This window comes from Lampris incognitus, chromosome 5 (genome assembly GCF_029633865.1).
Source record: "Lampris incognitus isolate fLamInc1 chromosome 5, fLamInc1.hap2, whole genome shotgun sequence".
Taxonomy (NCBI): Eukaryota; Metazoa; Chordata; class Actinopteri; order Lampriformes; family Lampridae; genus Lampris; species Lampris incognitus.
In genome coordinates, this window is record NC_079215.1 from 37,722,953 (window position 1) to 37,748,894 (window position 25,942).

Below are 25,942 nucleotides of genomic sequence, written 5' to 3' on the forward strand. Positions count from 1 at the left end.
CAAAAAATCATGTCAGAAAAAGCACCAAACTTAATGAAGCATCTTCCTCTTTTTGACCAGCTAGAAGCCTCATATTTTTTCAGCCACCCTGTGTGAAATATTGTCCATTCAGTCCACCCCCTTCTGTCTGCCTTCTGGGGCAAAAAGGTATGGTGCACAACACTGCACACATCACCACAACATCGATGTGAATGAAATTGGTGCCCAGCTCTGTCAGGCATCTGTGACCAAGGAAGGAAAAAAAACAAAATAAAACAACAACAATAAAACACCAACAAATGGTGGTAGAGTATCGAGACAAATGCTCATGTGTCCTTGTTTAGGTGTATTTTTGAAGAAGCATGTTTGGATCGTGTCTGTGAACAAAATGTAATGTTTATTTAGCATTAGGGCTTTTTTTCTTTGTTTACATCATTATATTTACAACATGGACACACAAGACAGGACATTTGACTTTTTTTTAAAATCAAAAGTGACATGAAAAAAAAAATTCCCAGGTTAGGAGCACTGTGAGTTGGCAGCTATACCTGGCATTAATTATTGAGAATCCATTAAGTTAAAAGACAGAAAACAAAGAAAAGGCAGAGTACACAAAATTGAAATAAAAAAAAAATAATGGAGAAAAGGAAAGCTTAGGTCATTGCTAATACACACTTCATGAGATGAGAAATTTCAGTGAGCAAAAATAAGAAAAGAAAGCCATATGAAGATGGACTACATGAAATTGATACTATATTAATACTGAAATCATAAAAAAGACATTTATTTGCGAGGGGTTTTCCGCCCTCTCTCTGTTCCCTGGTCATTGCTTGTGTCACTAAAGGCCCAGTTTCCACCCCAAGAGTTTAAGTTATTGATGATGTTGATGTTGATTCTGGTGAAGATTCAAGTATATAATGCAGTGTCAGTTCATAGCAGGGCCGGGCCAGCTCACGAGCTCACAGGGGAACATTTGACCTTTTCCCAACTTGTTGTACACGAGATGTCAACATTTGCATGTTGGTTTGAGGGTTGTCAATAATCAACTTTTCAACTTGATTTAATCATAGCATTTGCTTCCTTCATGCTTGGTGGTTGCATTGTGGTAGTTTATTCCTGGTGAACGTTTTTAGTCGCTTGGTAAACCATCTCTTTCCTCGGACATCGGCACTCTGCAGTTGCAATGTGGACTATGCCGCTGTTACAGCAACAAAGATGAAATGCCTGTACATTTTAAGAGACAAATCCAAATCAGCCAAAACCACTAAGCTGTCCTAGATGAAGAGACGACATCTCAGTTCCGAACTGCGTTTCTCCTCATCTTCTCCTTCAGAATGGGTTTGATTTTTATTTTAAAATTATTTTAACACAGACCTCATTACAACATCATCTTGTGTCATTCAGAATCACGCTGATAAAAAAAAAAACCTTCACTGACTGCCTCAGTATCTAGAATCTGAATTTTCCCACTGGACCTCAACACAGTCCAATGGGGCAATCATTTAAGCTTTCAAAAAGCGGGAGTCCAGGTAGTGTATTGGTCTATTTTGTTTGAATCCCCGTGTTACCTCCGGCTTGGTCGGGCGTCTACAGACACCATTGACCATGTCTGTGGGTGGGAAGCCGGATGTGAGTGTGTCCTCGTCACTGTACTGGCGCCTCCTCTGGTTGGTCGGGGTGCCTGTTCAGAGGGGAGGAGGAACTGGGGGGGAATAGTGTGATCCTCCCACACACTACGTCCCCCTGGCGAAACTCCTCACTGTCAGGTGAAAAGAAGCGGCTGCAGACTCCACATGTATCGGAGGAGGCATGTGGTAGTCTGCAGCCCTCCCCGGATCGGCAGAGGGGGTGGAGCAGCGACCGGAATGGGTCGGAGGAATGGGGTAATTGGACAGGTACAATTGGGGAGAAAAAGGGGGAACCCCCCCCCAAAAAATAGAGCTTTCAAAAACCGTAATCTATCCAAAATGGGACACTTTCAGCACAAAAGAACTAATGTGGCCCATTGAAATCATGGTTTCCATCAAGTTAAAATGATCATTTTGCATTTCAATGAATAAATTTTCTTTTCTAAGTCTGTACAGTTCCTTAATTTTAATTCCCTTTATTCTAAGGGGACACGGAGCTACAAGAGCTCCTGCTCTCACAAGTGCAGAAATTTACAGATGGTTGGGATTTACCGGGATTTACATTTATTAAAATCAGATCCAAATCCAAAACAGAATTTTGCTCCAGGTCAAAACATTGTGAATAAACATGAAATAAATCAATATATGTGTGACTGTGCTGTGAGCTTTGCGTTTCCAAAAAAAGAGAAATATTGTCGTTTTTTGACAGCTTAAATGCTTGCCCCATGGGACTGGGCTGAAGCCTAGCGAGGAGATCCAGCAAAGTGGTTTCCACAATTTTGAAGTGGTCAGTTTTTTAAAATGATGCCCGACAATGTTTTATTGAGGTCGAGATTAAAAAAAAAAAGCAAACCTATCATTTAACTTCTAGAAATCCGTCCTTCATCTGCATTCAGGTTTACAAGTCAGGGCCGCAGGATAAAACCTAAACCTCCCAAATCTCAAAGCCCTGATCTTCACCAATGAAAGATATTGATGGTGGAGAGGCAAACATGAAAAACGGCTGAATTAAACTTCAGACTTCCTGAATAGCACTTCTTTAACTAGTATATAAAGACTCTGTCATCACCGTTACTTCTTATCACAGGAATATATAATAAAAGCCAATAATTGTAGTTTTTTTTTTATCTTTGTAAGACAAACAAGTCATTTTTGTCCTATATTCCTACACAGCCAAAGCTATACAATGATGTAGTGCGCACATCTTCAGAAATAAAATTGAGCACACATGCACACTAGTAACCAAGCATTCCATATATGCAAATATTTGCATTAAATTAAAGGCCATATGAAAAATGAATCATTCACACTCAAAGTTAATTAAACTGCATACTGTAAGCCTGCCTGATGTGCACATAAGCCTAGACAGCTTAGACTATCTGGCTTGTACCGAAATAAATTAGTGGTTCTGGATAATGATTAAGTTCAAAAACAACTACCTGAGAGCTATGTGCCCATTATCCTCTAATTTATCCTCAACATAAAGGTTATCGCTATCCATCCATACATCAAATAAATCAAACTGGAGTGATGTTCATTGTGAAGTGGTGCACCAAAACATTTGCAATCAGTGAAGACTGATCAAAACCTGGGGGAATGTTTAAAGGAAACTGGTCCTAAAATCCACATGCAAACTAATCCCTGATCAATGGGCCGGATAAAGTCTGGGTCTGTTCTTTAGCTGGGCCTGGTTCTCCACAGCATCTTGGCAGTCATTGTTGCTTACCCTTGAACTATGACATTATCCCCTTTTTTCACAATGATAGGCCAAATGGAGCTGAGTTGAGGTAATCTGTACTAGGCCAGCCTGGGAACATGTCTACCCCTTAGAGATGCCCTGAGAGGGACAGCAGGGTATGTCCTGATCCAGCACAATGCAGGCACACGTTGGCACTACCAAAGTAAAAAGGGGAACATTTTGATGTGATAAATGGTTCTGCATGTTCTTCCACCAATCTTATTTTAGTTTCCAAAGGTTGAAGTTTGCAAATGAGATGAGCACTGTGGATAAATTAGTTGGAGACTGCACAGATGTGTGCAGTTACATCAGCGACTGGCAGCATTCTTTAAGCAACAATGAAGGACACAACAAATCATGAACAATATTAGTTCAGAATGTGGGAGTGCATGTTTGCCATCATGCAGTGATAGTACCGATAAATTAAATAATTTAAAAAGAAGCTTAGTTATCAAGGTCCATCATTACAATGCATTTTACAGTAATAAATAGGTTTGTCTACTATTTACAGTTTGCCAGATGCTTATGAACTAGAAATTGCAATTAAAACATTAGTTTCTGAATTAAATATTGTAAGTTATTTATTTATTTTGCAGTTGGTTTGTTCTGAGGATGAGGGGTTCGTGCCCGGTGTTGGACCCCATTTTAAATCATCCTTCCATTTCAGATGAGAAGAGTAGAAAGAGAGAACAGAGAGATGCACATGAAAAAAGAAGCAGTCCTTCCTGTGTCTCGTTTTTTCCCCATCGACTCTCCAAATGGTTTTGATGTTGCATTGCTGTAGCTGCTGTTGTTAAGATGTTTTGTTAAACTGGCCTCAGTACACATACACTGGGCATCCAATTTCTGACTATGTCTCCCAAAATCCATTTCATTTCCTGCTTGATTCTCTTGTTTGCTCTGTTAGCAGTTACCTTTAGACACAGACCTAGGATCAGCTTTCTTTCCTAGCTATATATTCTTTATTTGTAAACCAAAGCTAGATCTGAGTCAACAGAGCAACGTCTTCCTTCCCCCTCCTGACCTTTCAAAGTGCTAATTTATCTTCTTCTCTTTCCTCAAAGAGCCATTGCGTTTGTGCTTGCCGTTAGCCATGCTGTCACTATGGCAATGTCCATTTGCCATGTTATCATCTTCGGTGCTCTCAACTCCTCTCTGGCTGTTGACCTTTGACCTTAGCAACTGTCCTATCCGATAGACGGCAAAGCCAAACAGAGCTAAGAGAGCCACCATAGTGAGAACCACGTCCAGCAGGAAGTACTGGTAGGTGGATACCTCGTAAACTGAGGAGCGCAAGTGGTCGGCGCCACGGTGTCGGAGGATGTAGCTGATCCAGTAGACAGCCCTGGTCACGGGGTGGCCCGGCTGGTCTTTGTGAATGGTGGAGAGGAGGCGAGCTTTCTGTCGGTACCTTAAGAACACAAATGACAGACAAGGGTGAGTATGTGTGGGTGGTATTTGAGCCTGTCAGTGTGTGCGCCTAATAGGTGACTGGATATGAATGAACACAGGAGAAAGAGAGCAAAAGCACTCAACATGCACCATTAGGCCAGATCTAGACTAGTCATGTTGTGTTAGTAGCATGCAAGCTACATAAACCATCTAAATGTGATGCCTCTGACGGTGTCCCTACTAATTCCTGTTTAAGCTGTGCATGGAAAAATGCAAATTCAAGTTCGATAAACGAGAACAAAAATGCTTCGTAAAATGCAACTGTCCTTCTATGAAACTTAAGCATCCAGATACTTTACAATAAATATTTTGACCAATCCACATGTTGTGTTGTTGAAACAACAATATGCTCCTTTTTCTTTTTCTGCCTTATTTTGTGGTTATCATAATCAGCAGTTTGAACGCGTCTATACTGTGCACAAGCTCTGCATTATAATGAGCCAAAAATATAGATTTTAAGAAAAAAGAAGGTCGTGGTGATGCGTGTAAGACGTAATCGAGAAGATTACCAACACGGTAACTCTACAGATAGCTTCACTAATTAAAACGGGAGTGTTTTGGGGTTTTTTTGTGAGCGAGACGCATGACTAAAAACGCATCTGGTGTAGATCAGGGTTGGCCATAGAATGAAGCATTGAGGCCAACATGGTGACACCACAAATAGTCACGAGATGGCGCTGACATTTGCAGTGGCTTTAACACATAACACCAACATGTAATTGCACATGTACTGCCTATTTTAAATGCAGCCATACATGCAGACCACGTAATGTGGAGGTCAATAATCATATCTGTATTTGACTATAAATGTGTGAATGCCCTGTGGTGACTTATAATTCTAACCTGCTGTCTTTGATGATGCTGATCAGGGCAGTATGGAGATCTTCCTCTGTCATGGTCTTCCAGTGCAGCATAATACCCATGCCCTTGGCTGCAACACGGGTCATAGTGTCATAATGGTCTCCAAACAGGGGCACGCCCACTACCGGCACCCCATGGTACATGGCCTCATAGATGCTGTTCAGCCCCCCATGGCTAAGGAAGGCCCGTGTGTTGGAATGACCTGGACAGTAGGAATGACAAGAACGCCAAATTTGAGAATGTGTGTGTGTCTGTGTATGAGTGAGTGAGTGAGTGAGTGAGTGAGTGAGTGAGTGAGTGAGTGAGTGAGTGAGTGAGTGAGTGAGCAAGAGAGCGATTTATCTCTGTATGTGGGAGTGATTGGTCTCTCTTAAGAGATCAAATACTTAAATCACTCGTAAATTGTTTTTTTTTATTATCTCTTTTTTCCTTTTGAATGGTATTTGATTTGGTAGTTCCCACTTTCTTGACTCAACAGTAAATGTCTTTCCCAATATGTGTGTGTGTGTGTGTGTGTGTGTGTGTGTGTGTGTGTCAGTTTTCATGCAATCAGTAATTCATCAATTAATTGGAAAATAACCTCAAAAAATGTTATAGGAGCAATTTGAAGCAGTTCTCCCTTCTTCAGTTGAAGTTGCTTGGCGACATTTTGCTAGATGATAATTTCAATGACAAAATAAAATCATGTACACCCCCTTCTCTAACAATTTTAACGTCTAGTAATTATTAACAAGATCATTATCAATAAACTAGAAAGCCAAACAGATTAAGCTTTTCTGTGAGTCTCTCCATACTTCGAATTCCTGACTAACCAAGGTGAATGCAGGTGCTCCCACAGAAAGGTGCAGTGGAAGGTCAAACTGCCCCTCTTTGTGTTTGTGTGTGTGTGTGTGTGTATGTGTGTATGCGCGCGCGCGCGCGCTCCTCTATCTGTCAAAATTTAACTCTTGAAAAGGTTTAATGAGTAAACGACTTTTCCCTGTTCGGGGTCCACTGCTGAGTGTTTGCATTCCCAACAGAAACAAAGTGGCCCTCAGCTTCCCTACATCTACTCCACATCTACAACAAAAGCATGCATTTTGAATTTTTCCCCCCAATTTGGGGTGTCCGATTCCCTGTGTTCCTTATGTGCCAGCACTGCAACAACTGGTACAGTGGTTGAGGAGGGCATAGACTACCACCTGCATCCTCCAATAAACCGTGGATTCACCAACCACTTTTTTTCCCCTGCCAGCTACATTTATCTCTGAGGGAGCACGCTGAGCCCCACCCCATCTCCCCCAGATACACTTGCAGCTGTAGAGGTGACTAACAGCCCGTAGCAGATGCAAATTTAACTGTGGGACATGGTGCCCCTACTGGCTCCACACCCAGGATCATTGCAAATCATGGTTCTCTGTGAAGCCCGGCTAAGCCTGAGGCAACACTGGGACTTGAAACATGACCTTCAGTGTTGGGACGTTAGTGTTTGTGAGTTTGTACTTTTGTCCCACCCGAGCACCAAAGTATGTATTAATGATGCATCTTGCCTCTATCTGGCAGAGACACTGAACAAGAGTATGTCAACAAGCTAGACTCAACTTAGTTTGGTTTTCATGTTTGAAAGTGCCGTAATAAGGCCACAGGTTAGTCACTTACTTTAATCAAATATGGACCAGCCTATAAACAGCTGAAACAGTTGCATCTATTTGAAAACTCCCTTTTAGAGGCTTGCTTTAATAGTTTCCTTGTGTATATCTGAATTTTATCTTGGCTTGTGAAGTTCTTTTACTGTACATCGTACAACTGCTCATCGCCATTGATTATTGCTTTATGTTACTGCTTGCTTTTTTGTTTGTTTTTTCTTTTTAAAGTACTTTGTGCCTCATTTCTTAAAAGGTACAATAAAAACACTTGAATTTAACTGTTGTAATATGTGTTAACAGTGTTATTGTACGGCAGCTTTTGGAAATCAGTTATACTGTTGGGATAACAGCAGACGAGAAAAACTGAAATACACATAATGTTGTTTTAATTCTCTGTAGTTACCCAACAGGTCGTTTTGAGGCATCCATTCAACAAGCTTTGTGTTGTTGCCAAGGTTACTGGGCGGGACCCCCGAAAATCTAAACGAAGGGAAGAAGAGGATAGAAAGAAAAAAGAAAACGTGAACATGAGTTCCCTACGCTTCAAGCTCAATACAATTTCAATTTCTCACTATCATCAGAGTGGGTGGGATAATCATAGTATGTTATAAAATTACCTACATATAATATCACCTACACAACACAGACAAATCAGCTGAGGGAGGAAACACTGGTGTTAGGCAATGGGCTTTTCTTGAGTCACTAAGTATGTACTGTTGAAATCTTAGGCATAGCATTGGGCATCCGGGTAGCGTAGTGGTCTATTCTGTTGCCTACCAACACGGGGATCTCCGGTTCAAATCCCTGTGTTAATTCCGGCTTGGATGGGCGTCCCTACAGACACAATTGGCTGTGTTTGCGGGTGGGAAACCGGATGTGGGTATATGTCCTGGTCGCTGCACTAGTGCCTCCTCTGGTCGGTCAGGGGCGCCCATTTGGGGGGGAGGGGGAACTGGGGGGAATGGCGTGATCCTCTCACATGCTATGTCTCGAAGAGTGGGGTAATTAGCCCGGTACAATTGGGGAGAAAAACGGGAAAATCACAACAAAAAAAAAATCTTGGGCATTGCTCTGACTTAAGAAACAGTCATGTGAATGCCTTTTTGGGCTACACAAATAAAATTGACTTGACTTGACTTTTTATTTTGATCAGGGTAAGGTCAACACCAGAGCAAGCATAACACAAATTAGACATCTTTTGCTCAATCTTCCAATTTATTGGTGCATGTTTATGTCTTTGCCAGGTTGCAATTGGCTTTGTGAGACCACACAACCATGTGAGAGGTCACTGGACATGGTGATCAGGCATTGTTTGTACAACGTAAACATGGAAATAGCTAACTTTCATGAGACTTGACCTCTAGCTAGAGATCATGTCAAACTTAAAGACTGCAGTTTCTGAATCTCGCTGCTCTTTGAGTGTCACGATAGACGAAAAGGAAATCACAGAGTGACTGAAACGACTCCCTCGCAACATTTCACATCTCTTTTTGCACCATAAGAACATTGCGAGGTTGCCTCATTTTCGTAGCCAACCAACCCCCGGAGGCCAGTAGCTATGACCATGTGGGAAGAAAAAAAAAATAGATGAAGAGTCAGCATCTTCTTTGCTGCTACTGGTGCCGCGTGTGAGCAAGCTCCTTTGTACAGAAAATAGAAAGAAGAGGAAGTTAGGTCTCAGACGATATGGGATTACCACTCCCCAGTGAGAACTGGAGGTGAGGGGGAGTGATTTCATATTACATGTGCATTCTCCACTGTAATGTAAAACCTGTGCATTATACTTTCCCTTGACAGCTCATTGGTTGTTAACCTTATGGACACGAGAGCCGACACTTAGGACAGCTGAGTCACAGCGGCTGTTAAGAGCACGAAAACTGACCAAATGAAGCAAATAAAGGCTTGGATTGAAAATATTTGGGAACGTCACCTAATCTGAACCTAACTCAACTTCCTGACAAGAAGACATATAGGAACGTTGCTGTGGTGTTCTGAAATAACGCATAAAGAACAAAAAAAAACAACAACAACAACAACAACAACAACAACAACAACATGAAAATACCAATGTAGAAAATGGCTGAACATGTTTGCTTGAGTACTACCCGCTTTCATAATTAGACAGTGACAGAAAGTGGTAGGTGTGACAACTTAGTAAAAAAGAACCCATTTGTTCATGGATATTTGAAAAAAAAATGCATTTTTCGAACAACGTAAACACCAAGACATCAAAATATTGCTTAAACTGATTACTCAGACCAACTGTAGTAGACAAAGTGGTCATGTTGACAAAATGGGAGGCTTTTTTTCTTTTTTGGGAGAGGTAGTCTTGAGTCTTGAGAAACACTTTTTAGCAAAGGTAAGCTTTCTAAGTATACCAGTCACAATGATGAGGAAGAGGTGGTTTCATGCTACAGGAAGTAGCTGACTAGCAGTGACACATGCTATATTTTTGTAAGGATCTTTGTCAAATTGTTACATAACTGTCTTATTTCCTATAAGTCAATAAAAGGATCCCTGTTATCACCACTGGAACGGAGGATGTGGTGTTATGTAAACAAGGGGTGCATCACACAACCTGTTTTTTCACATCATCATCATATAGTGCTGCTCAGGCAATGAAGCAGAACAGCATAAACACAATTTGGTGGTTCATTATTATTAATTCAGCTTTCCAAATACAGAGAAGTGAAACCAGAGCCTTAATCACTTAAAGCCGTTTAAGCAGCGCCTGAATTATTTGGATATCAAACCGTTTCTTTGCCTTTTGTCTCTGTTTTGCATGCATGTGTGAGGATGCTTTTTTTCCCACTGCAGGTGGCATATAACACATTTGCATACGTATGTTTCGACCACCACCCTTCTGTGTTAAAGGAACAATGTCCAAGTTTATCTACTTAAGCGATTTAATAAAAAACAAACTGTGAAACAAATCACATTGCCTATTTATTTTCATGTCTCATGTACGCCTTACAGCCAATTAAATTTCTTAGTTTGGATGGATCCAATTCCAATTGGCTGCTTAGGCACACACTCCCATGTCGGACCCGCTGTTGTGTTTGAATTCTGACCACAACTTAACAGATGTTGTAAGGCCATCAAGTTTGGAAGAAAAGAAAAAAAATAATAACTTTTTTTTTCTGAAGAAATAATTAGCATACTTGCAAAACTCCCATGAGTGTGTTTCTATCATTTAATTGTTCAAGTTGCTAAACTTATATGTTGTACCTTTAAACCCCAACTCTCTTATTTACTTCTCTCTTCACTGTCCTGCCAGTTTAAGCCGATAGTCACACAGCCACTTTTTCAATGACACATTTTATTTCTCTCAGTTTTTCCCTCTCCTCAGAGCTCCTCCTCTTCCCACTGTTCATGTATTTTGGGCCTGTGATGGGCAGCAAAATTGTGAAGACTCAGTTTAGTCATTGAAACCCATCCAGAAGATTCCAGCCTGCCTAGTTTTTAACTACTCCAAAATCTTCCACATGGCCCTTCCATCGCCTGGCATTAGCCCCAGCATACACACCTGATACTGAATTAATGGCACAGCTGAGGTTCTAACTCGAATATCAAGTCCCACTTTGCCAGTTGTGTCAGTTTAAATCATTCATTTGTTGTTTGTACTGCAAACACCAGTGAGAAATCCTATGCCCCACCCAATGACCTAACACCATCATACACATATAAAGGGCACACTGAGATACAGACACACATGAATGGCAAGGTACATATACAGATCAGCACTTCATCTCCTGTGCCAGAGACTTATGATAAGCCTATCTGTTAAAGACCCCCTCCAATGAAACTCAAGTTCCTAACCTTGTTAACATGTACATGTGGTGTTAGGGTAATGTTACAGACATCAAGAGCAAAATAAGCAGCTGACGCCATGGCTGAGCGTATCTGCTTTGAAACTGCAATGTACCGAGGACAGACTAAAAAAAAACGGATTCAGACAGGCAGGGTTTCGTATGTCACAACCCTAAGGAACCAATCCCGTTAATGGACAGGGTGGTGCTTTACATATGATTATGTGCACTTGCTTCAGCAAAGCGAGCCAGAGGAGAAGTGGTGTCGTAATTTTGCCAGCTGTAAGTGTAATAGACTAATAAACTAGCTTTTGTTTATTATAGGAATGACTAGCGAGAGTTCAGTATTTTGCAATTAAAGGATGGGTTTATTCTCCATGCTCTTAGGCTCCACAACAACATCAGCATCCATGTGTAACGTACTGACTGCTTTTCGGCACCTCCCACTTATAGTAGCAACTGTCGTAAAACACATGTCATAAAACTCACCTCTATGACATCGCCCCCTTTTAGATACTGCCATCATCCATAGCCACGTAACACTCAATGCTTAATATAAACAACAGCACCCTCTTGTGGCCTAATAGTAACCGAAGAGAGAAAGCATAAATGTTTACCAACAGTTATGTCTCTCAACAAACATGCATAACCAACAATGTCATACTTTTTTTTTCACACTAAACCGTGACAGTCCTGTTTTTCCTCTTTTTTTTCAAACTCAAGTCTCTGACTAAACCTTCCCTTCACAGGTCAAGACTCTGGACAGGTTTAATAAGCCTTCCAGACCTGGTTTGTGGCTACAGGCGTAACTTTTGGGGGGGTCAGGGGGGACATGTCCCCCTCAATATTTAGAAGAGGTGAATTTGTCCCCCCCAAAAAATATATCATGAATGATAATGTTAACTCCCTCGCCAAAAAAGGTAAAATAACAACACAAACAGTCGAACAACTTAAAATGTCATTCATACTTGTTTTCCAACGATTTCATACACCCCTATGCTTGGACCATACCATTTTAACCTTGCCACTGGGATTGCCGACCTCGTCGCTGTCTTGCAGTTGCTCCTGACAACCAGGAGACCGGATCATGAATGATTGTATAAGCAAGTGTAAGTAACATAGCTAGCCAGCTTGCTTGTCTAGCCCAGTACACCACCCTTTCTTACCTTTGGGGTTTCTGAGTTAGATTTTCTTACGTATTTCCGGGTGAATTATAGCCTTACCTAGTTTATAACTTGTGTTTGGGGTTATCAGTTCAGACTAACTAGCTAGCTAGTTCGCTAGCGCTTGCTAACAGTAGCCCCTAGATGTTTATGTTAGCTTAAATGAACTTCAACTGATCATTTCGGGCACATGAGATAACATAATAGGTACATCTACAAACAAATTTGTGCCAAGGGTATTGTATTAGTTCAAATGCATCTACTACTTTCATTCACAGAGTCAACATCAGCAAGAGGAAAGTAACAGAAGATATCCGATAGGCCAGCCTATCTGAAAGTTGTTTTTCTTTTACATAAATAAGACATTTCCACAATAAATTGATGTAGAAAAAGAGCAAATTGGTGCATACAAATTCACCAGAATGCAGGAAATTAAATGTGTGATGCTCAAAATTTCCAGGGGGAGGACCCCTCACCCCCCACTAAATGTGTCCCCCCCAATGTTCAAGTGAAACTTACTCCACTGTTTGTGGCAGTCCATCAGTGTTCACTTTTGGGCCAGGTGAGCTTTGTTTTGGGCTCGCCTGAATGTCTGGTGGGTAATTCCTGGGGTTTGTGTTGGCCTCCACTGGGGACCCTGCAATAGGCACCGCTTGGAGATGGCAACGGTTTCGCCTGTACAGAGCTCCTTGCTCCGCCTCGATGATGTATGACCTCTGTGTAGTGCTCTCACCTGCCACTACCGCCGATGTGGCCCGGGCTTTTTGATGGTCCAGCCTTGTGAGGACATGGTCTCCTTGCTGTAGTGATGTGAGCTTTTTCACGCCGTGACACTTGTTGTAGTAAAAGGCCTGTTTACTCTTCTCCGCAGCATCTCTAGCTCTGACGTGATGTTGGCTCGGCCACTTTGGCTGCAGATTCTTGGGAAGGATGGGCAGGGTCATCCTGATTTTACACCCCATCAGGAGTTCGGCCGGACTGACACACGTGCTGCTGTATGGAGAGGATCTGTAGATCATGAGAGCAAGGAGAGGATCTTTTTGTTTCAGAATCCCCTTGGCTGTTTGGACTGCACGCTCTGCATGTCCGTTTCCTTGCAGGTTATGGGGGCTAGAGGTCATGTGCTTGAAGTCCATTTCACAGGCAAAGTCTCTGAAGACATCATTACTGAACTCTGGCCTGTTGTCACTGACAACCTCTTCCGGTATTCCATAACAGGCAAATGTAGCTCTTAGCCTCAAGGCTACCTGTGCGCTTGGTGTGGTTGACATGTGGAGTATTTCCAGGTATCGAGAGTAGTAGTCCGTTATGACCAGGTAATTTTCTCTTTCATGTTCACTTAAATCTATGCCGATTTTCTTCCACAGCCTGTCTGGGAGAGGCTCTCTGCTCTGTGCTCTCCTCTGCTCACGACAGTACATGCAGTTCTCGACCTTATGTGTAATCTGCGAGGCTATGCCAGGCCACCACACTGAAGTGTTGGCTCTATCTCGGCATTTGTTAAGCCCTTGGTGGCCCTCATGTATGCGTTCTAGTATCTCTGACCTCATTGACCGTGGTATCACTATCCTACTCCCCCTGGTGACTACCCCGTCATGTACTGACAGTTTATTTCTCACTGGAAAGTAGTCTTTGACACAGCTGCGTGTGTGTGTGTGTGGTGTGTTCAGGCGACCCCCCTTGTATGTACCTGATCACTTCTTGGAGCTGCTTGTCAGCTGCTGTCTCTGCTCAGATGCTGTCCATCTTCTGTGGCGATGCTGGAATGCTGCTGATCACAGCTGCAAAGTAACACTCCACATCTGTGTGACTGTCTCGGCTGTGCTCTGGGTCCCTCTGCGGACTCCTGGACAGCATGTCTGCCACGACGAGGGTCTTCCCCGGTGCATATTCTGCCTCCAGGTTGAACCTCATCAACCGCATGAGAAGTCTCTGGCAGCGGATCAGCACACTGTTGAGATCTCTAGAGTTCATCTGTGGAATGAGGGGTTTGTGATCTATGATCAGTTTGAATGCAGGCAGACCGAGGCCGTGGAGGTACATTTCAAACCTCTCACATGCCCACATGCACGCCAGGCACTCCTTTTCTATTTGAGCGTACCTCATTTCAGCATTGCTCAGTCACCTTGAACAGTATGCCACCGGTCTCCAGTCCTCGCCATGGAGCTGCAACAGGATACCACCTATCCCATGGCTACTTGCGTCGGCTGAGCTACTGGGCTCTTGTTTACATCATAGAACACCAAGGTAGGTGATGTTGTGAGGAGCTCTTTGATTCGTTTGAAGGCTGTCTGCTGCGCTGGACCCCACAACCACACTGAGTCAGACTTTAGCAGTCCATACAGTGGCTGGCCCACTGTAGCTAGGTCGGGAATGTATTTCTTTAGGTAATTTATCATGCTGAGCGCCCTCTTCAGCTCTTGGACGTTTTCAGGTGGGTTGAGGTTGTTGACTGCAGACGCTTTGGCCAGGTCAGGTTGCATACCATCGTTATTGATCACCTGACCCAGGAAGTGTAGCTCCCTCTTTCTCAGCACACATTTCTCTGTGTTCAGCTTTAGGCCTGCAGACTCTAGTCACTCCATTACTTTCTGCAGCCATTCATCGCGCTCTCTCATGTCGCTGCTGTTGACGATGATGTCGTCCGTGAAAACTGCAACTCCCTGCAGCCCCTCCAGCGTCTCCATCATCTTTCTCTGAAAGATCTCAGGGGCACTGGTGATCCCAAATGGAAGATGTTTAAAACAATACCTTCCATACGATGTAATAAAGGTAGTCAACCTCTGGCTGTCTTTGTCCAGTGGGATCTGCCAGAACCCCGAGGCTGCGTCTAATGATGGGAGACTGTGAAGGCATTGAGCTGAGTGATCATCTCCTCTGATGTCGGCAGTATGAACCTCTTTCTCTTGACAGCTTTGTTCAGCTTCTTTAAATCGAAACAGATGTGTGCTTTACCCGACTTTTTTGGGACTGGCACCATCGGGGCGCACCACTCTGTGGGTTCAGTCCACAGCCTCAATGATGTCGTTGGCTTCCATCCGTTCCAACTTTTCTTTCACTGCACCCAGGAGGGGTATGGGGAAATGGCGTGCGGTGCAGACTGCATAGGGCTGGGCCATTTTCCTGCAGCACTATTTTTACAGGCTGTGTTTTAAGTAGACCAAACTCCTGTTCACTGCTGCTGATTTCATACACTCTCTTTACTAGCCCCATTGCTAAAGCTACAGGCCTGCTGAGTAGATTATTCACGCTCGCCCCTCTAATAATATAGAGCCTGAATGTGTATGGTTTGCCTTTGTAGCTGGTCTGAGTTATAAACTGCCCTAAACAGTTCAAACCGCCCCCTGGACCACTCAGTACTTTCTTTGGCCTACGAGGACTCTCTTGGGCTCGAGTGTTTTGTACACCGCTTCACTCATGATGTTACAATCAGCCCCTGTGTCAATTTTAAATTCTATGGGCACACTACTGATGTTCAATGTAACTGTCCATTCATCATCATTGTGAGGTGTGCTATTAACTGAGCCCAGATAATAGTGTCCATCATGTTCATCACCCTCAGTCACTTCACTCACCAGCCTGCTTTTACATATCCTCTCCCAGTGTGCACTTTTCTCACATTTGTTGCAAGTAGACTTCCTTGTTGGGCACTTATCCTCCTGGCTGTGTTGTGTTTTGCCGCACCGTCCACACTTTCTGCAGTCACTGTCACAGTCCGTGCTTGTCTCTCTGTGGGTGCCACCATTTTGCCTTTGTGCTGTTGCTGTGTTACCTCCTGTATAGCACAAGCCCTCTCCCTGCTGACTAACTTGAGCTTTTACCTCCTCTGACTGCCGCGCCTCCTGCACAGTTGTCTCCAGAGTGAGGTTCGGGATCAGCTGTAGCCTTTATCCCAAATGCCCACCACGACACGGTCCCTGATGTGTTCCTCGCGGTTTGTCCCGAAGTCGCAGTGCTCCGACAGATCGTACCGAGCACAAATTAATGTCTCTGCATGCTCTCCCGCACGCGCTTGTTAAAGCATGCTCGTTCGTGAATAACGTTGCGTCTCGGGTTAAAATATGCATCAAACTTCGCCAAGACAACCTCATATTGCGACTCGTTTTCCCCCTCACCGTAGGTGAAAGAGCTAAGAATATTGTAGCGAATTGGGGGGCAGCACAGGAACCGTCGCCACAGCCGAGACGCGAACCCGTGTATTCCGCACCACGGGCGACTACGTTAATAGCCAAGGGCTAACGTGTCTACTTATTCGTGTACGTTACACTACCCCCCTCCTTCGGGAAGCGCGCCCGCGCGCATCCCACTTCTAACACCAGTGTAGCGAATTCGGGGGCCAACCGCAGGAACTGCCGCAGCTGGAATGCGAACCCGTATCTCCCGCAACGCGGGAGACATCGCAACCGCGCGACTAAAGGGTCCGACCCGTTAGCCAAGGGCCAACGTATCTACTTATCCGTGCACGTTACAGCGAATTCGTAGCGAAATCAGGGGGCAACCGCAGGCGACAACATTAACCAGTCGACTAAAGGGTCCGAACCGTTAGCCAAGGGCTACCAAGCCTATTCATCCGTGATCGTTACATTGCCCCCTTCCTTCCAGATTAGCGTCCCCGCGAATCGCCACAGCCAGGACGCGAACCTGGGGATTCCGCACCCCGGGCGACGTGTCTACTTTTCGGATCCCCCGGCTGTGACGGTCCGGCCGGGGACGCCCTATCCCGAAAGGGGGGGGGGTAGTGTAACGTGCACGGACAAGTAGACACGTTGGCCCTTGGCTAACGGGTCGGACCCTTTAGTCGACTGGTTAATATTGTCGCCTGTGGTGCGGGAGCCACAGGTTCACATCAAGGCTGTGGTGGCGGTTCCCTCCATCGGCTGCGCTTCCCGAAGGAGGGGGGTAGTGTAGCGAATTCGGGGGGCAACCGCAGGAACTGCCGCAGCCGGGACGCGAACCCGTATCTCCCGCACCGCGGGAGACATCGCCAACTGCTCGACTAAGGGTCCGACCCGGGTCGGACGGTCCGTGCACGTTACAATATTTTCTGCTTCTTTTTTCCCGAGTGCATACACCAGCGTGCTTACTTGAACTGGGCCGTCCTCTTTGTCCAGTTTAGTAGCTGTTCTGCTGCGGGTAAACCGTTTTTCCCAGTCGGGCCACCAGGCGGGCTTCTCAAAGCAAAAGCTCTCTGGCGGTTGAAACTTTGCCATCCTCGACCGCTTCTGACACCATGTAATAAACTAATAAACTAGCTGTTGTTTATTATAAGAATGACTTGCGAGAGTTTAGTATTTTGCAATTAAAGGATAGGATTATTCACCGTGCTCTTAGGCTCTACAACATCAGCATTCGTGTGTAACGTCCTGACTGCTTTTCGGCACCTCCCATTTACAATAGCAACTGTCGTAAAACACATGTCATAAAACATATCTATCGCAATAAGTTTCACCACTTCCAAAAGGATGGCTGAGATGTGTTCTGTTTTCGGCTGCAAATTTACAAAAGGAGAAACAGTGAGCTTCGTTTATTACTAAAGGATCCGAAAATCCGAGAGAAATTGGTGCAATCTATTTGGAAAATCTTAACATCCCAGCCAAACTTCCAGAGAAAACACGGGTTTGCAGTAGCCATTTTCAAGAGCACTGTTTTGAAATTTTATCGCGAAAACAGATGGATTTTGCCACAAAACTTATGTTGTCAACCAGTGAGTTTATATTTCTTTCTCTTTTGCCAGAGACTGTTAAGGGCAAGACTTGTGAACCCAGTTACAAGACACAAACAAGGGACGAAGGCGAGTACTAGGGAAAAGGGGTAATTGAGGATGGCAGGCGGCGGAGCGATGATGGCAGTGGAGGCGGAGGCGGATAGCAGAGCCGGGCCGCACCAGACCAGCGGAGGAAGGAGCAAGTGCGGCTGGCCTGAACCGAGCTCGGAGACCACAGGCAAGGCAGACAGACAGGCAGAAGAAGAGAGCCACTTTATTTTGTCATTGTGTAGGTTACAATGAAATTTGTTTTCTGCATTTAACCCATCCTATTGTATAGAAGCAGTGGCAAGAGAACCAGAGAGTAGCAACACTAAACACAATGAAAAGGCGATTAGACTAACAAGCAACAACACTGGGAAAATACTCTGAAAGATTTACAGAGTGGCCGAGCGCATGAGACTAATGTAGTAGCTCAAACAACGATCTGGCGATGAGTGGTTGAAGAGCCAGTTTTCTTATACTGTTGGGGTCGCTGAGCCAGTAAGGTGAATTGGAGAGAGAGAGAGAGAGAGAGAGAGAGAGAGAGAGAGAGAGAGAGAGAGAGAGAGAGAGAGAGAGAGAGAGAGAGAGAGAGAGAGAGAGAGAGAGAGAGAGAGAGAGAGAGAGAGAGAGAGAGAGAGAGAGAGAGAGAGAGAGAGAGAGAGAGAGAGAGAGAGAGAGAGAGAGAGAGAGAGAGAGAGAGAGAGAGAGAGAGAGAGAGAGACTGGCTGCAGGCTGGGTGAAAGTGGAGGGTGTGACAAAGACTTTCTATGGTGTTCAAAGCGTTTCTTCCCAACGGCGCGTCTGATAGTTTATCTTTACAAGGTAGATAACTTGTCAGAGCTGGTGAGTGGGACCAAGGTTTATCTAAGGTTAACAACACATTATTAGCTGATTGATAACGTAGTCAAACCAACCAGAAGGCTCATGTTATTTATTACTGTTGTGCCTCTAATGTTGTAGAGAGTGATGCATAAAATACATTAGCATTCTGATACGTCCAATTGTTCACGGCCCTGTCCAGTTTGCTCTTCTTCTTCTTTGGAATTGGTTTCCGATACATACATGTGTGGCTGAATTTATCCAAAGTGACTTACAATAAGTGCATTTAACGTAGGAAATCAGGAGAACTACTAGTCATCCGAGGTCATAAGTGCATCTTCCCTCTAAACAAGCATCTAAGAACAAAACCAGTGCTAAAGTAAAAGCGCAAGAAAGAGATTTTTTTTTAATGAGTGAATACAATAAGTGCTAAGAGCAAGTAACAGGGTAGTAGTTCTTGGAAAGGTGAGTTTTCAACCTGCGCCGAAAGATGGGCAGCGACTCCGCTGTCCTGACATCAGTGGGGAGTTCATTCCACCACTGTGGGGCCAGGACAGACAAGAGCCGTGACCAGGTCGATCTGCAGCAGGGACCTCTGAGCGACGGGGCAACCAGGCGTCCCGAGGCAGCAGAGCGAAGTGGTCAGGCGGGGTTGTAGGGCTTGACCATGGCCTGGAGATAGGAAAGAGCTGTTCCTTTCAATGCCCTGTAGGCTAGCACCAGAGTCTTAAACTGGATGCGAGCAGTTACTGGGGGTCAGTGTAGGGACATGAGAAGGGGAGTTGTGTGGGAGAACTTAGGGCGGTTGAACACCAGACGAGCTGCAGCTTTCTGAATAAGCTCCAAAGGTCTGATGGCCAACGCCGGGGTGCCAGCAAGGAGGGAGTTGCCGTTGTCCAGCCAGGAGATGACCAAAGCCTGGATGAGCACCTGTGCCGTCTCGTCAGTGAGGAATGGGCGAATCCTCCTGATGTTATAGATGAGAAATATGCAGGAGCGAGCAACTGATGCAACATTTGCAGCAAACGACAGCTGGTCATCCAGGATCACACCCAGATCCCTCGCAGTCCGAGTTGGTGTCACCATGGTGTTGTCAATGGTGATGGCCAGGTCTCAGTGCTGGATTATTACCACTTGATATTGCCACTTGTTTAGCGGCGGAGGGGTGGGGAGCTGCAAGCGAGTGGCGGAGGGGTGGGAGAGATATGAATTGAGGGTGGGGATAATTTGTATATTCATAGATAATAATAATATCCATTCAGCCGTTATCCAAACCTATTATCCTGCTCAGGGTCATGGGGATGCTGGAGCCTATCCCAGCAGTCATTGGATGGCAGGTGGGGAGACACCCTGGACAGGCCGCCAGATCATCACAGGCCCAACGCACACACGCATGCACGCGCACACACACACACACACACACACCTAGGGACAATTTAGTACAGCCGATTCACCTGACCTGCATGTCTTTGGACTGTGGGAAGCAACCGGAGGAAACCCACGCAGACACAGGGAAAACATGCAAACTTTACAGACAACAATCCGGGACAACCCCCAAGGTTGAACTACCCCAGGGCTCACCCCAGGACCTTCTTGCTGTGAGGCGATCACGCTAACCACTATCACATCTATACAGCACTTTATCTTGATACCCAAAGTGCTTCACAGTGAAGGGGGGGAAACTCACTTCAATCATCACCAATGTGTAGCACCCACCTGGGTGATGCACGCACGGCAGTCATTTTGAACCAGAACATTCAACACACATCAGCTTAAGGTGGAGCGGGAGGAATCATTGAGCAAATTACACAGGGAATGATTAGGGGGCCAGATGGAGAGAGCCAGGTAACAATAACATGGAATAATATTATTTCTTCCTTGCTACTGTGCAATTCAGTTGTTTTGACAGAACTATAGCTTCATGCAAGAGAGATGGGGGCACTGTTTCTGCATTCTGGATTTTTTAATAAGTGTGGAGGTATACGTGAGTTTAGGAATTTTAACAAGGTCATTATTTTGAAGAAGAAAAAAAAACAAAAAAAAGATATTATGTCAAACAGAGCATTTTATACGTATGTCTTAAAATATGACTGAAAAGGGTCTTTAAAGTACTGGACTTGGAGAAATGACCCACAATATCCTGCAGTGTCCTACACATCAGGGATGTGCAGTGCAGCCACTATTTGTATTTGTTGGGGTGATAAAACGATTGGCATTCAGAAAGAAACTGGAAGTGGGATTAAACTGGGAGGGGTTAAAAACTAAAAGAAAAGCCTATTTTTAGATGCAATTCCATTGCCATTGATAGTTGTCATATATCATATGTCCTATCACATTAATAAAACTAAAAAGCTTTGAAAATTACTAATATAGTAAAGCTGAATAATAATTACTTAAAATGTAAAATATGTACACAGAACCATACCAAGGCAGCCCTCAACTTGGAGAAATGAGCAAACAGAAACGTAAAAACATGATAAATTATCATGGGATATTGAAACTACACACATTGATACACGATGAACACATCCCCAACCCCCAATATTTGTATTTAAAGTCATTCAGTGCTGAAAAAGCCTTGACCTAAGCAGATAGGTCAAACAGAATGTGTATAAAAAATGCAAAGTGGAAAAACATTATATATATATATATATATATATATATATATATATATATATATATATATATATATATATATATATATATTCAAAATAAAAACTACACCCTAAACTTGAGGGCTGTGGTGACCCACATCTAGTATATAACGAGAGACATTCACCTAAGAGGACGGTGTACCTTTAAGGGAAGAGGCGAGGGGTCAGATAATGCACTTCCGCTTCCGGTTCACAGTTCAGTGTCGTTGTCGAATGTATGACATGCTAAGTTGGAGCTAGTAAACTACGTCGACTACGTCTACTCTCACGTCTCCTGTCTCGTTGTTTTCTAACTCCACATTGGTGACCCCGACGTGATCGAACTACTAATACGAGTATGTTTGACAACGAAGACGCCGGGAATAATGCTGCCGCGGTACCCGCTCCCGACGCCGGTGCTAACAACATGGCTATTGCTAACGCTAGCATTTACGCCGCTACTGTGAAGCTACCCGACTTTTGGCAGCATAATCCACGGCCGTGGTTTCAACATGTGGAAGCCCAGTTCCAGCTGAGAGGGATAACGCAGGATGCAACGCAGTACTTCCACGTAGTGGTGGCGTTAGACGCATCGACAACGGCGCGAGCAATGACACTGTTGGAAGCTCCGCCAGCTGCTGGCAAGTACGATGCTATAAAGACATTCCTCTTGAAACTATTTGAACTGTCGGAGCTGGAGAAGGCAGACCGTTTACTGTCCCTGAATGGCCTCGGCGACGGCAAACCGTCTGAGTTAATGGAAAAAATGCTGTCTGTGCTGGGATCGGCTGATCCGGCCTTTCTTTTCACACACATTTTTCTGAGGCAGCTCCCCGCACCTGTACGCACAGCACTGGCCAGTTCTCCTCTCGCCGCCTCCAAGGACTACCGTTCTCTGGCTGCTGAAGCAGACAGGGTTTTCCTGGCCAACCGGCAACAGTTTGTGCATGCCCTGCTACCCCACCAGACCGCCCCACCACCACCTGTGTACGACTATAGGGACACCGCGGCTGCGGTGACAGCCCGCCGCCAACCTGACGACGGGCTCTGTTATTACCATGCCAGGTTTGGGGCAAAAGCAAAAGTGTCGCAAACCCTGCAATTACAGGGTTCAGGGAAACGCCAAGGCCGGCGCTCGTTAACAGCTATGGGCGCCGGCCGTGACTGCAAGCTGTTGTTCATCAGAGACTCCATGTCGGGCCGGCGGCTGCTGGTTGACTCTGGCGCTCAACTCAGCATACTACCAGCACAAGCTGTGGACACGATGACCGACAGTCACGGCCCCCAGATGGACGCCGCCAACGGCACGTCCATTCGGACGTACGGTATCAGACATGTGGACGTGTGTTTTGGCGGCCGACGTTTCGGCTGGGACTTTGTGATGGCTGCTGTATCCACCCCGCTCCTAGGTGCGGGTTTCCTCTGTGCTTTCAACCTGCTGGTGGATGTTAAAAACTGTCGCGTGATTGATGCCGTCTCTTTTGCGTCATACCCCTGCACGCTTGGGGGGGCTGGAGCGCTGTGCCTCGCTAACACACTCTCCACCGGGGGATCCATACCAACGCCTGCTCGCCAATTTCCCCGAGCTCACCACACCCACCTTGTCCTCGGCGGTGGCCAAACACGGCGTGGAACATCATATCACCACAGTGGGCCCCCCAGTTTACGCCCGGGCCCGACGCCTCGACTCGGCCAAGCTCGCAATAGCCAGAGAGGAGTTTTCGACTATGGAGCGCCTCGGCATTGTCCGCCGTTCTGGACGGGGGTTGGCGCCCGTGCGGGGACTACCGTCGCCTAAACAATGCCACGACCCCCGACCGGTACCCCATGCCGCACATACAAGATTTCTCTACCCACCTGGCGGGCGCTGCCATCTATTCCAAAATCGACTTAGTGCGGGGGTATCACCAAGTGCCGGTCCACCCACTGGATGTCCCAAAAACGGCTGTCATCACACCCTTTGGGCTCTTTGAGTTCTTACGTATGCCTTTCGGCCTTAAAGGGGCGGCGCAGACGTTTCATCGCCTTATGGATTCTGTGCTCCGTGACATGCCATTTTTGTTTGTGTACTTAGACGACATCCTTGTGGCCAGCGCGTCGGTGGAGGAATACATGACGCACCTCAGACAGCTGTTCGACAGGCTCAGCGAACACGGCCTCATCATCAACCCAGCTAAGTGTCAGTTCGGGGAGTCGTCCATCACCTTCCTCAGGCACCACATCACTCCACAGGGGGCCGTTCCCCTCCCTGCCAGGGTTGAGGCTGTCACCATGTTCCCCCGCCCCCGCACTGTACAGTCGCTGCAGGAATTCCTGGGCATGGTGAACTTTTATAACCGTTTCCTGCCCTGTGCCGCCCACATCATGCGTCCCCTGTATGAGGCCCTGCGGGGTAAGAAGTCTAAGGATGAGCTGGACTGGTCTTCGGGGATGGGCGAGGCTTTTGTGGCCGCCAAGACCGCGCTGGCCAACGCTGCGCTGCTAGCTCACCCGTCGCCTGCTGCCCCCATAGCCCTTACAACGGATGCCTCCAACTACGCCGTGGGGGCCGTGTGTGAGCAGTGGGTGGGGGGGGGGCTGGCATCCGTTGGCGTTCTTCAGTAAACAACTCCGTGAGAGCGAGCGCAAATACGGCACCTTTGATAGGGAACTACTGGGTCTCTTCCTCGCAACCAGACACTTTAGGTTCCTATTGGAGGGCCGACACTTCATCACTTTCGTGGACCACAAACCGCTGATGTTCTGTATGGCCAAAACCTCAGAACCGTGGTCTGGGCGTCAGCAGCGCCATCTCGCGGCTGTTTCCGAGTTTACCACGGACATACAACACGTGTCGGGCAAGGATAACTTCGTCGCCGACTGCCTTTCACGGGCGGTTGTTAACGCCGTTCACTTGGGACTCGACTACGCCGCTATGGCAGCGGACCAAGCCAAAGACGCGACCGTTCAAGACTACCGGTCGACCCCTACGGCTGGAGGACGTGACGTTTGACGCGACCAACACCACCCTCCTCTGTGACATCTCCACCGGTCAACCGCGCCCCCTGGTGCCTACTTCCTGGCGGCGCCGAGTTTTCGACACCGTCCACGGCCTTTCCCACCCGGGAGTGAAGGCCTCGACCAAGCTGGTGAGCGTCAAGTTCGTTTGGCCTGGGCTCCGTAAGGATGTTAGAGCCTGGGCCGGCTCGTGTGTGGCGTGCCAACGCACCAAGGTGCACCGCCATACCAAGGCCCCTTTGGCGCCGTTTGTGGTTCCAGAGAGGCGGTTTGACCACGTCAATGTTGACCTGGTGGGTCCCCTGCCCCCCTCCCGTGGTTATACGTTCCTCCTCACTATTGTGGACAGGGCCACCAGGTGGCCAGAGGCTATTCCCTTGTCCTCCACGATGGCAGCAGAGGTAGCACGGGCGTTCATCGGCTGCTGGGTGGCCCGTTTCGGCACGCCTGGTGACATCACGAGCGACCGAGGCTCCCAGTTTACCTCGGAGCTCTGGACGGCGGTCGCTGAGCACCTGGGGGTGAAGATCCACCGCACTACGGCGTACAACCCGCAGAGCAACGGACGTTGTGAGCGGTTCCATCGGGACATGAAAGCCGCTCTGCGGACAAGCCTCACTGGCTGCGACTGGATGGACCGGCTCCCGTGGGTCATGCTCGGCCTGCGTTCGGCCCCGAAGGAAGACCTCCAGACCTCCTCCGCTGAGCTGGTGTATGGCCAGCCCCTGCGGGTTCCGGGGGAGTTTCTTCCGGATGCTACGGCTCCCTGGTCGGCCGCCTCTCACCTCAGTGCGTCCCGGAGCGCTGCCGGTGCCTTCGCTCCCGTTCCGATGTCTCAACACTGCCTCCCCCGGTCCTACGTCCCCAAGGATCTGCCATCGGTGAGGTACGTCTTCATTAGGCACGACAGCCATCGGTCCCCGCTGCAGCCCCCAAACGACGGGCCCTTCCGCGTCCTGGAGGCGGGGATAAGAACTTTGTGGTGGACATGGGGAGCAGGCCGGAGCAGGTCACTATAGACCGTCTCAAGCCCGCTCACTTGGACATTGGGGAGCCAATGCAATTGGCCCTACCCCCGCGGCGGGGGCACCCTCCTAGGTCGGCCCCGGCACCTGCCTCTGTTCCTGCTTCGGCCCCGCCTATGGCCCGGGTTTCGGCCCCATCTGTTTCCCCTCCTGTGAAGCGCAGCCGTTATGGCCGCAGGGTCCGCCCCCCGACTCGTCACCTGTTTTCCCCGTGACTTTGCACTATGTCATTGACTGTTCTGTTGTAGAGTCTATTTTTATGTTCATGACTTGCACTTTTGCTGTTTTGCATTGTTTTGTGTAGGTGAATTCTGGGGGGGCCTGTGTGGTGACCCACATCTATATAACGAGAGACATTCACCTAAGAGGACGGTGTACCTTTAAGGGAAAAGGCGAGGGGTCAGATAATGCACTTCCGCTTCCGGTTCACAGTTCAGTGTCGTTGTCGAATGTATGACATGCTA

At 46.6% G+C, this 25,942-nt stretch overlaps 1 protein-coding gene across 3 annotated transcripts in view; it reads right to left on the bottom strand.

Moving 5' to 3' along the window:
• Nucleotides 1-363: 363 nt before the first annotated feature.
• ugt8 (UDP glycosyltransferase 8) overlaps nucleotides 364-25,942 on the bottom strand; it is a 40,146-nt gene continuing 14,567 nt past the window's right edge. For 2 of the 3 annotated variants that reach the window (XM_056280130.1, XM_056280129.1), the window contains exons 4-6: nucleotides 7,687-7,763; nucleotides 5,641-5,860; nucleotides 364-4,756 (exon numbers count right to left, since the gene is read on the bottom strand). In XM_056280130.1, the coding sequence (XP_056136105.1) occupies nucleotides 4,381-4,756; nucleotides 5,641-5,860; nucleotides 7,687-7,763 (673 nt within the window). In that variant the 3' untranslated portion in view covers nucleotides 364-4,380. The remainder of the gene's footprint in view (nucleotides 4,757-5,640; nucleotides 5,861-7,686; nucleotides 7,764-25,942) is intronic. The other variant, XM_056280131.1, reaches the window with a different exon arrangement.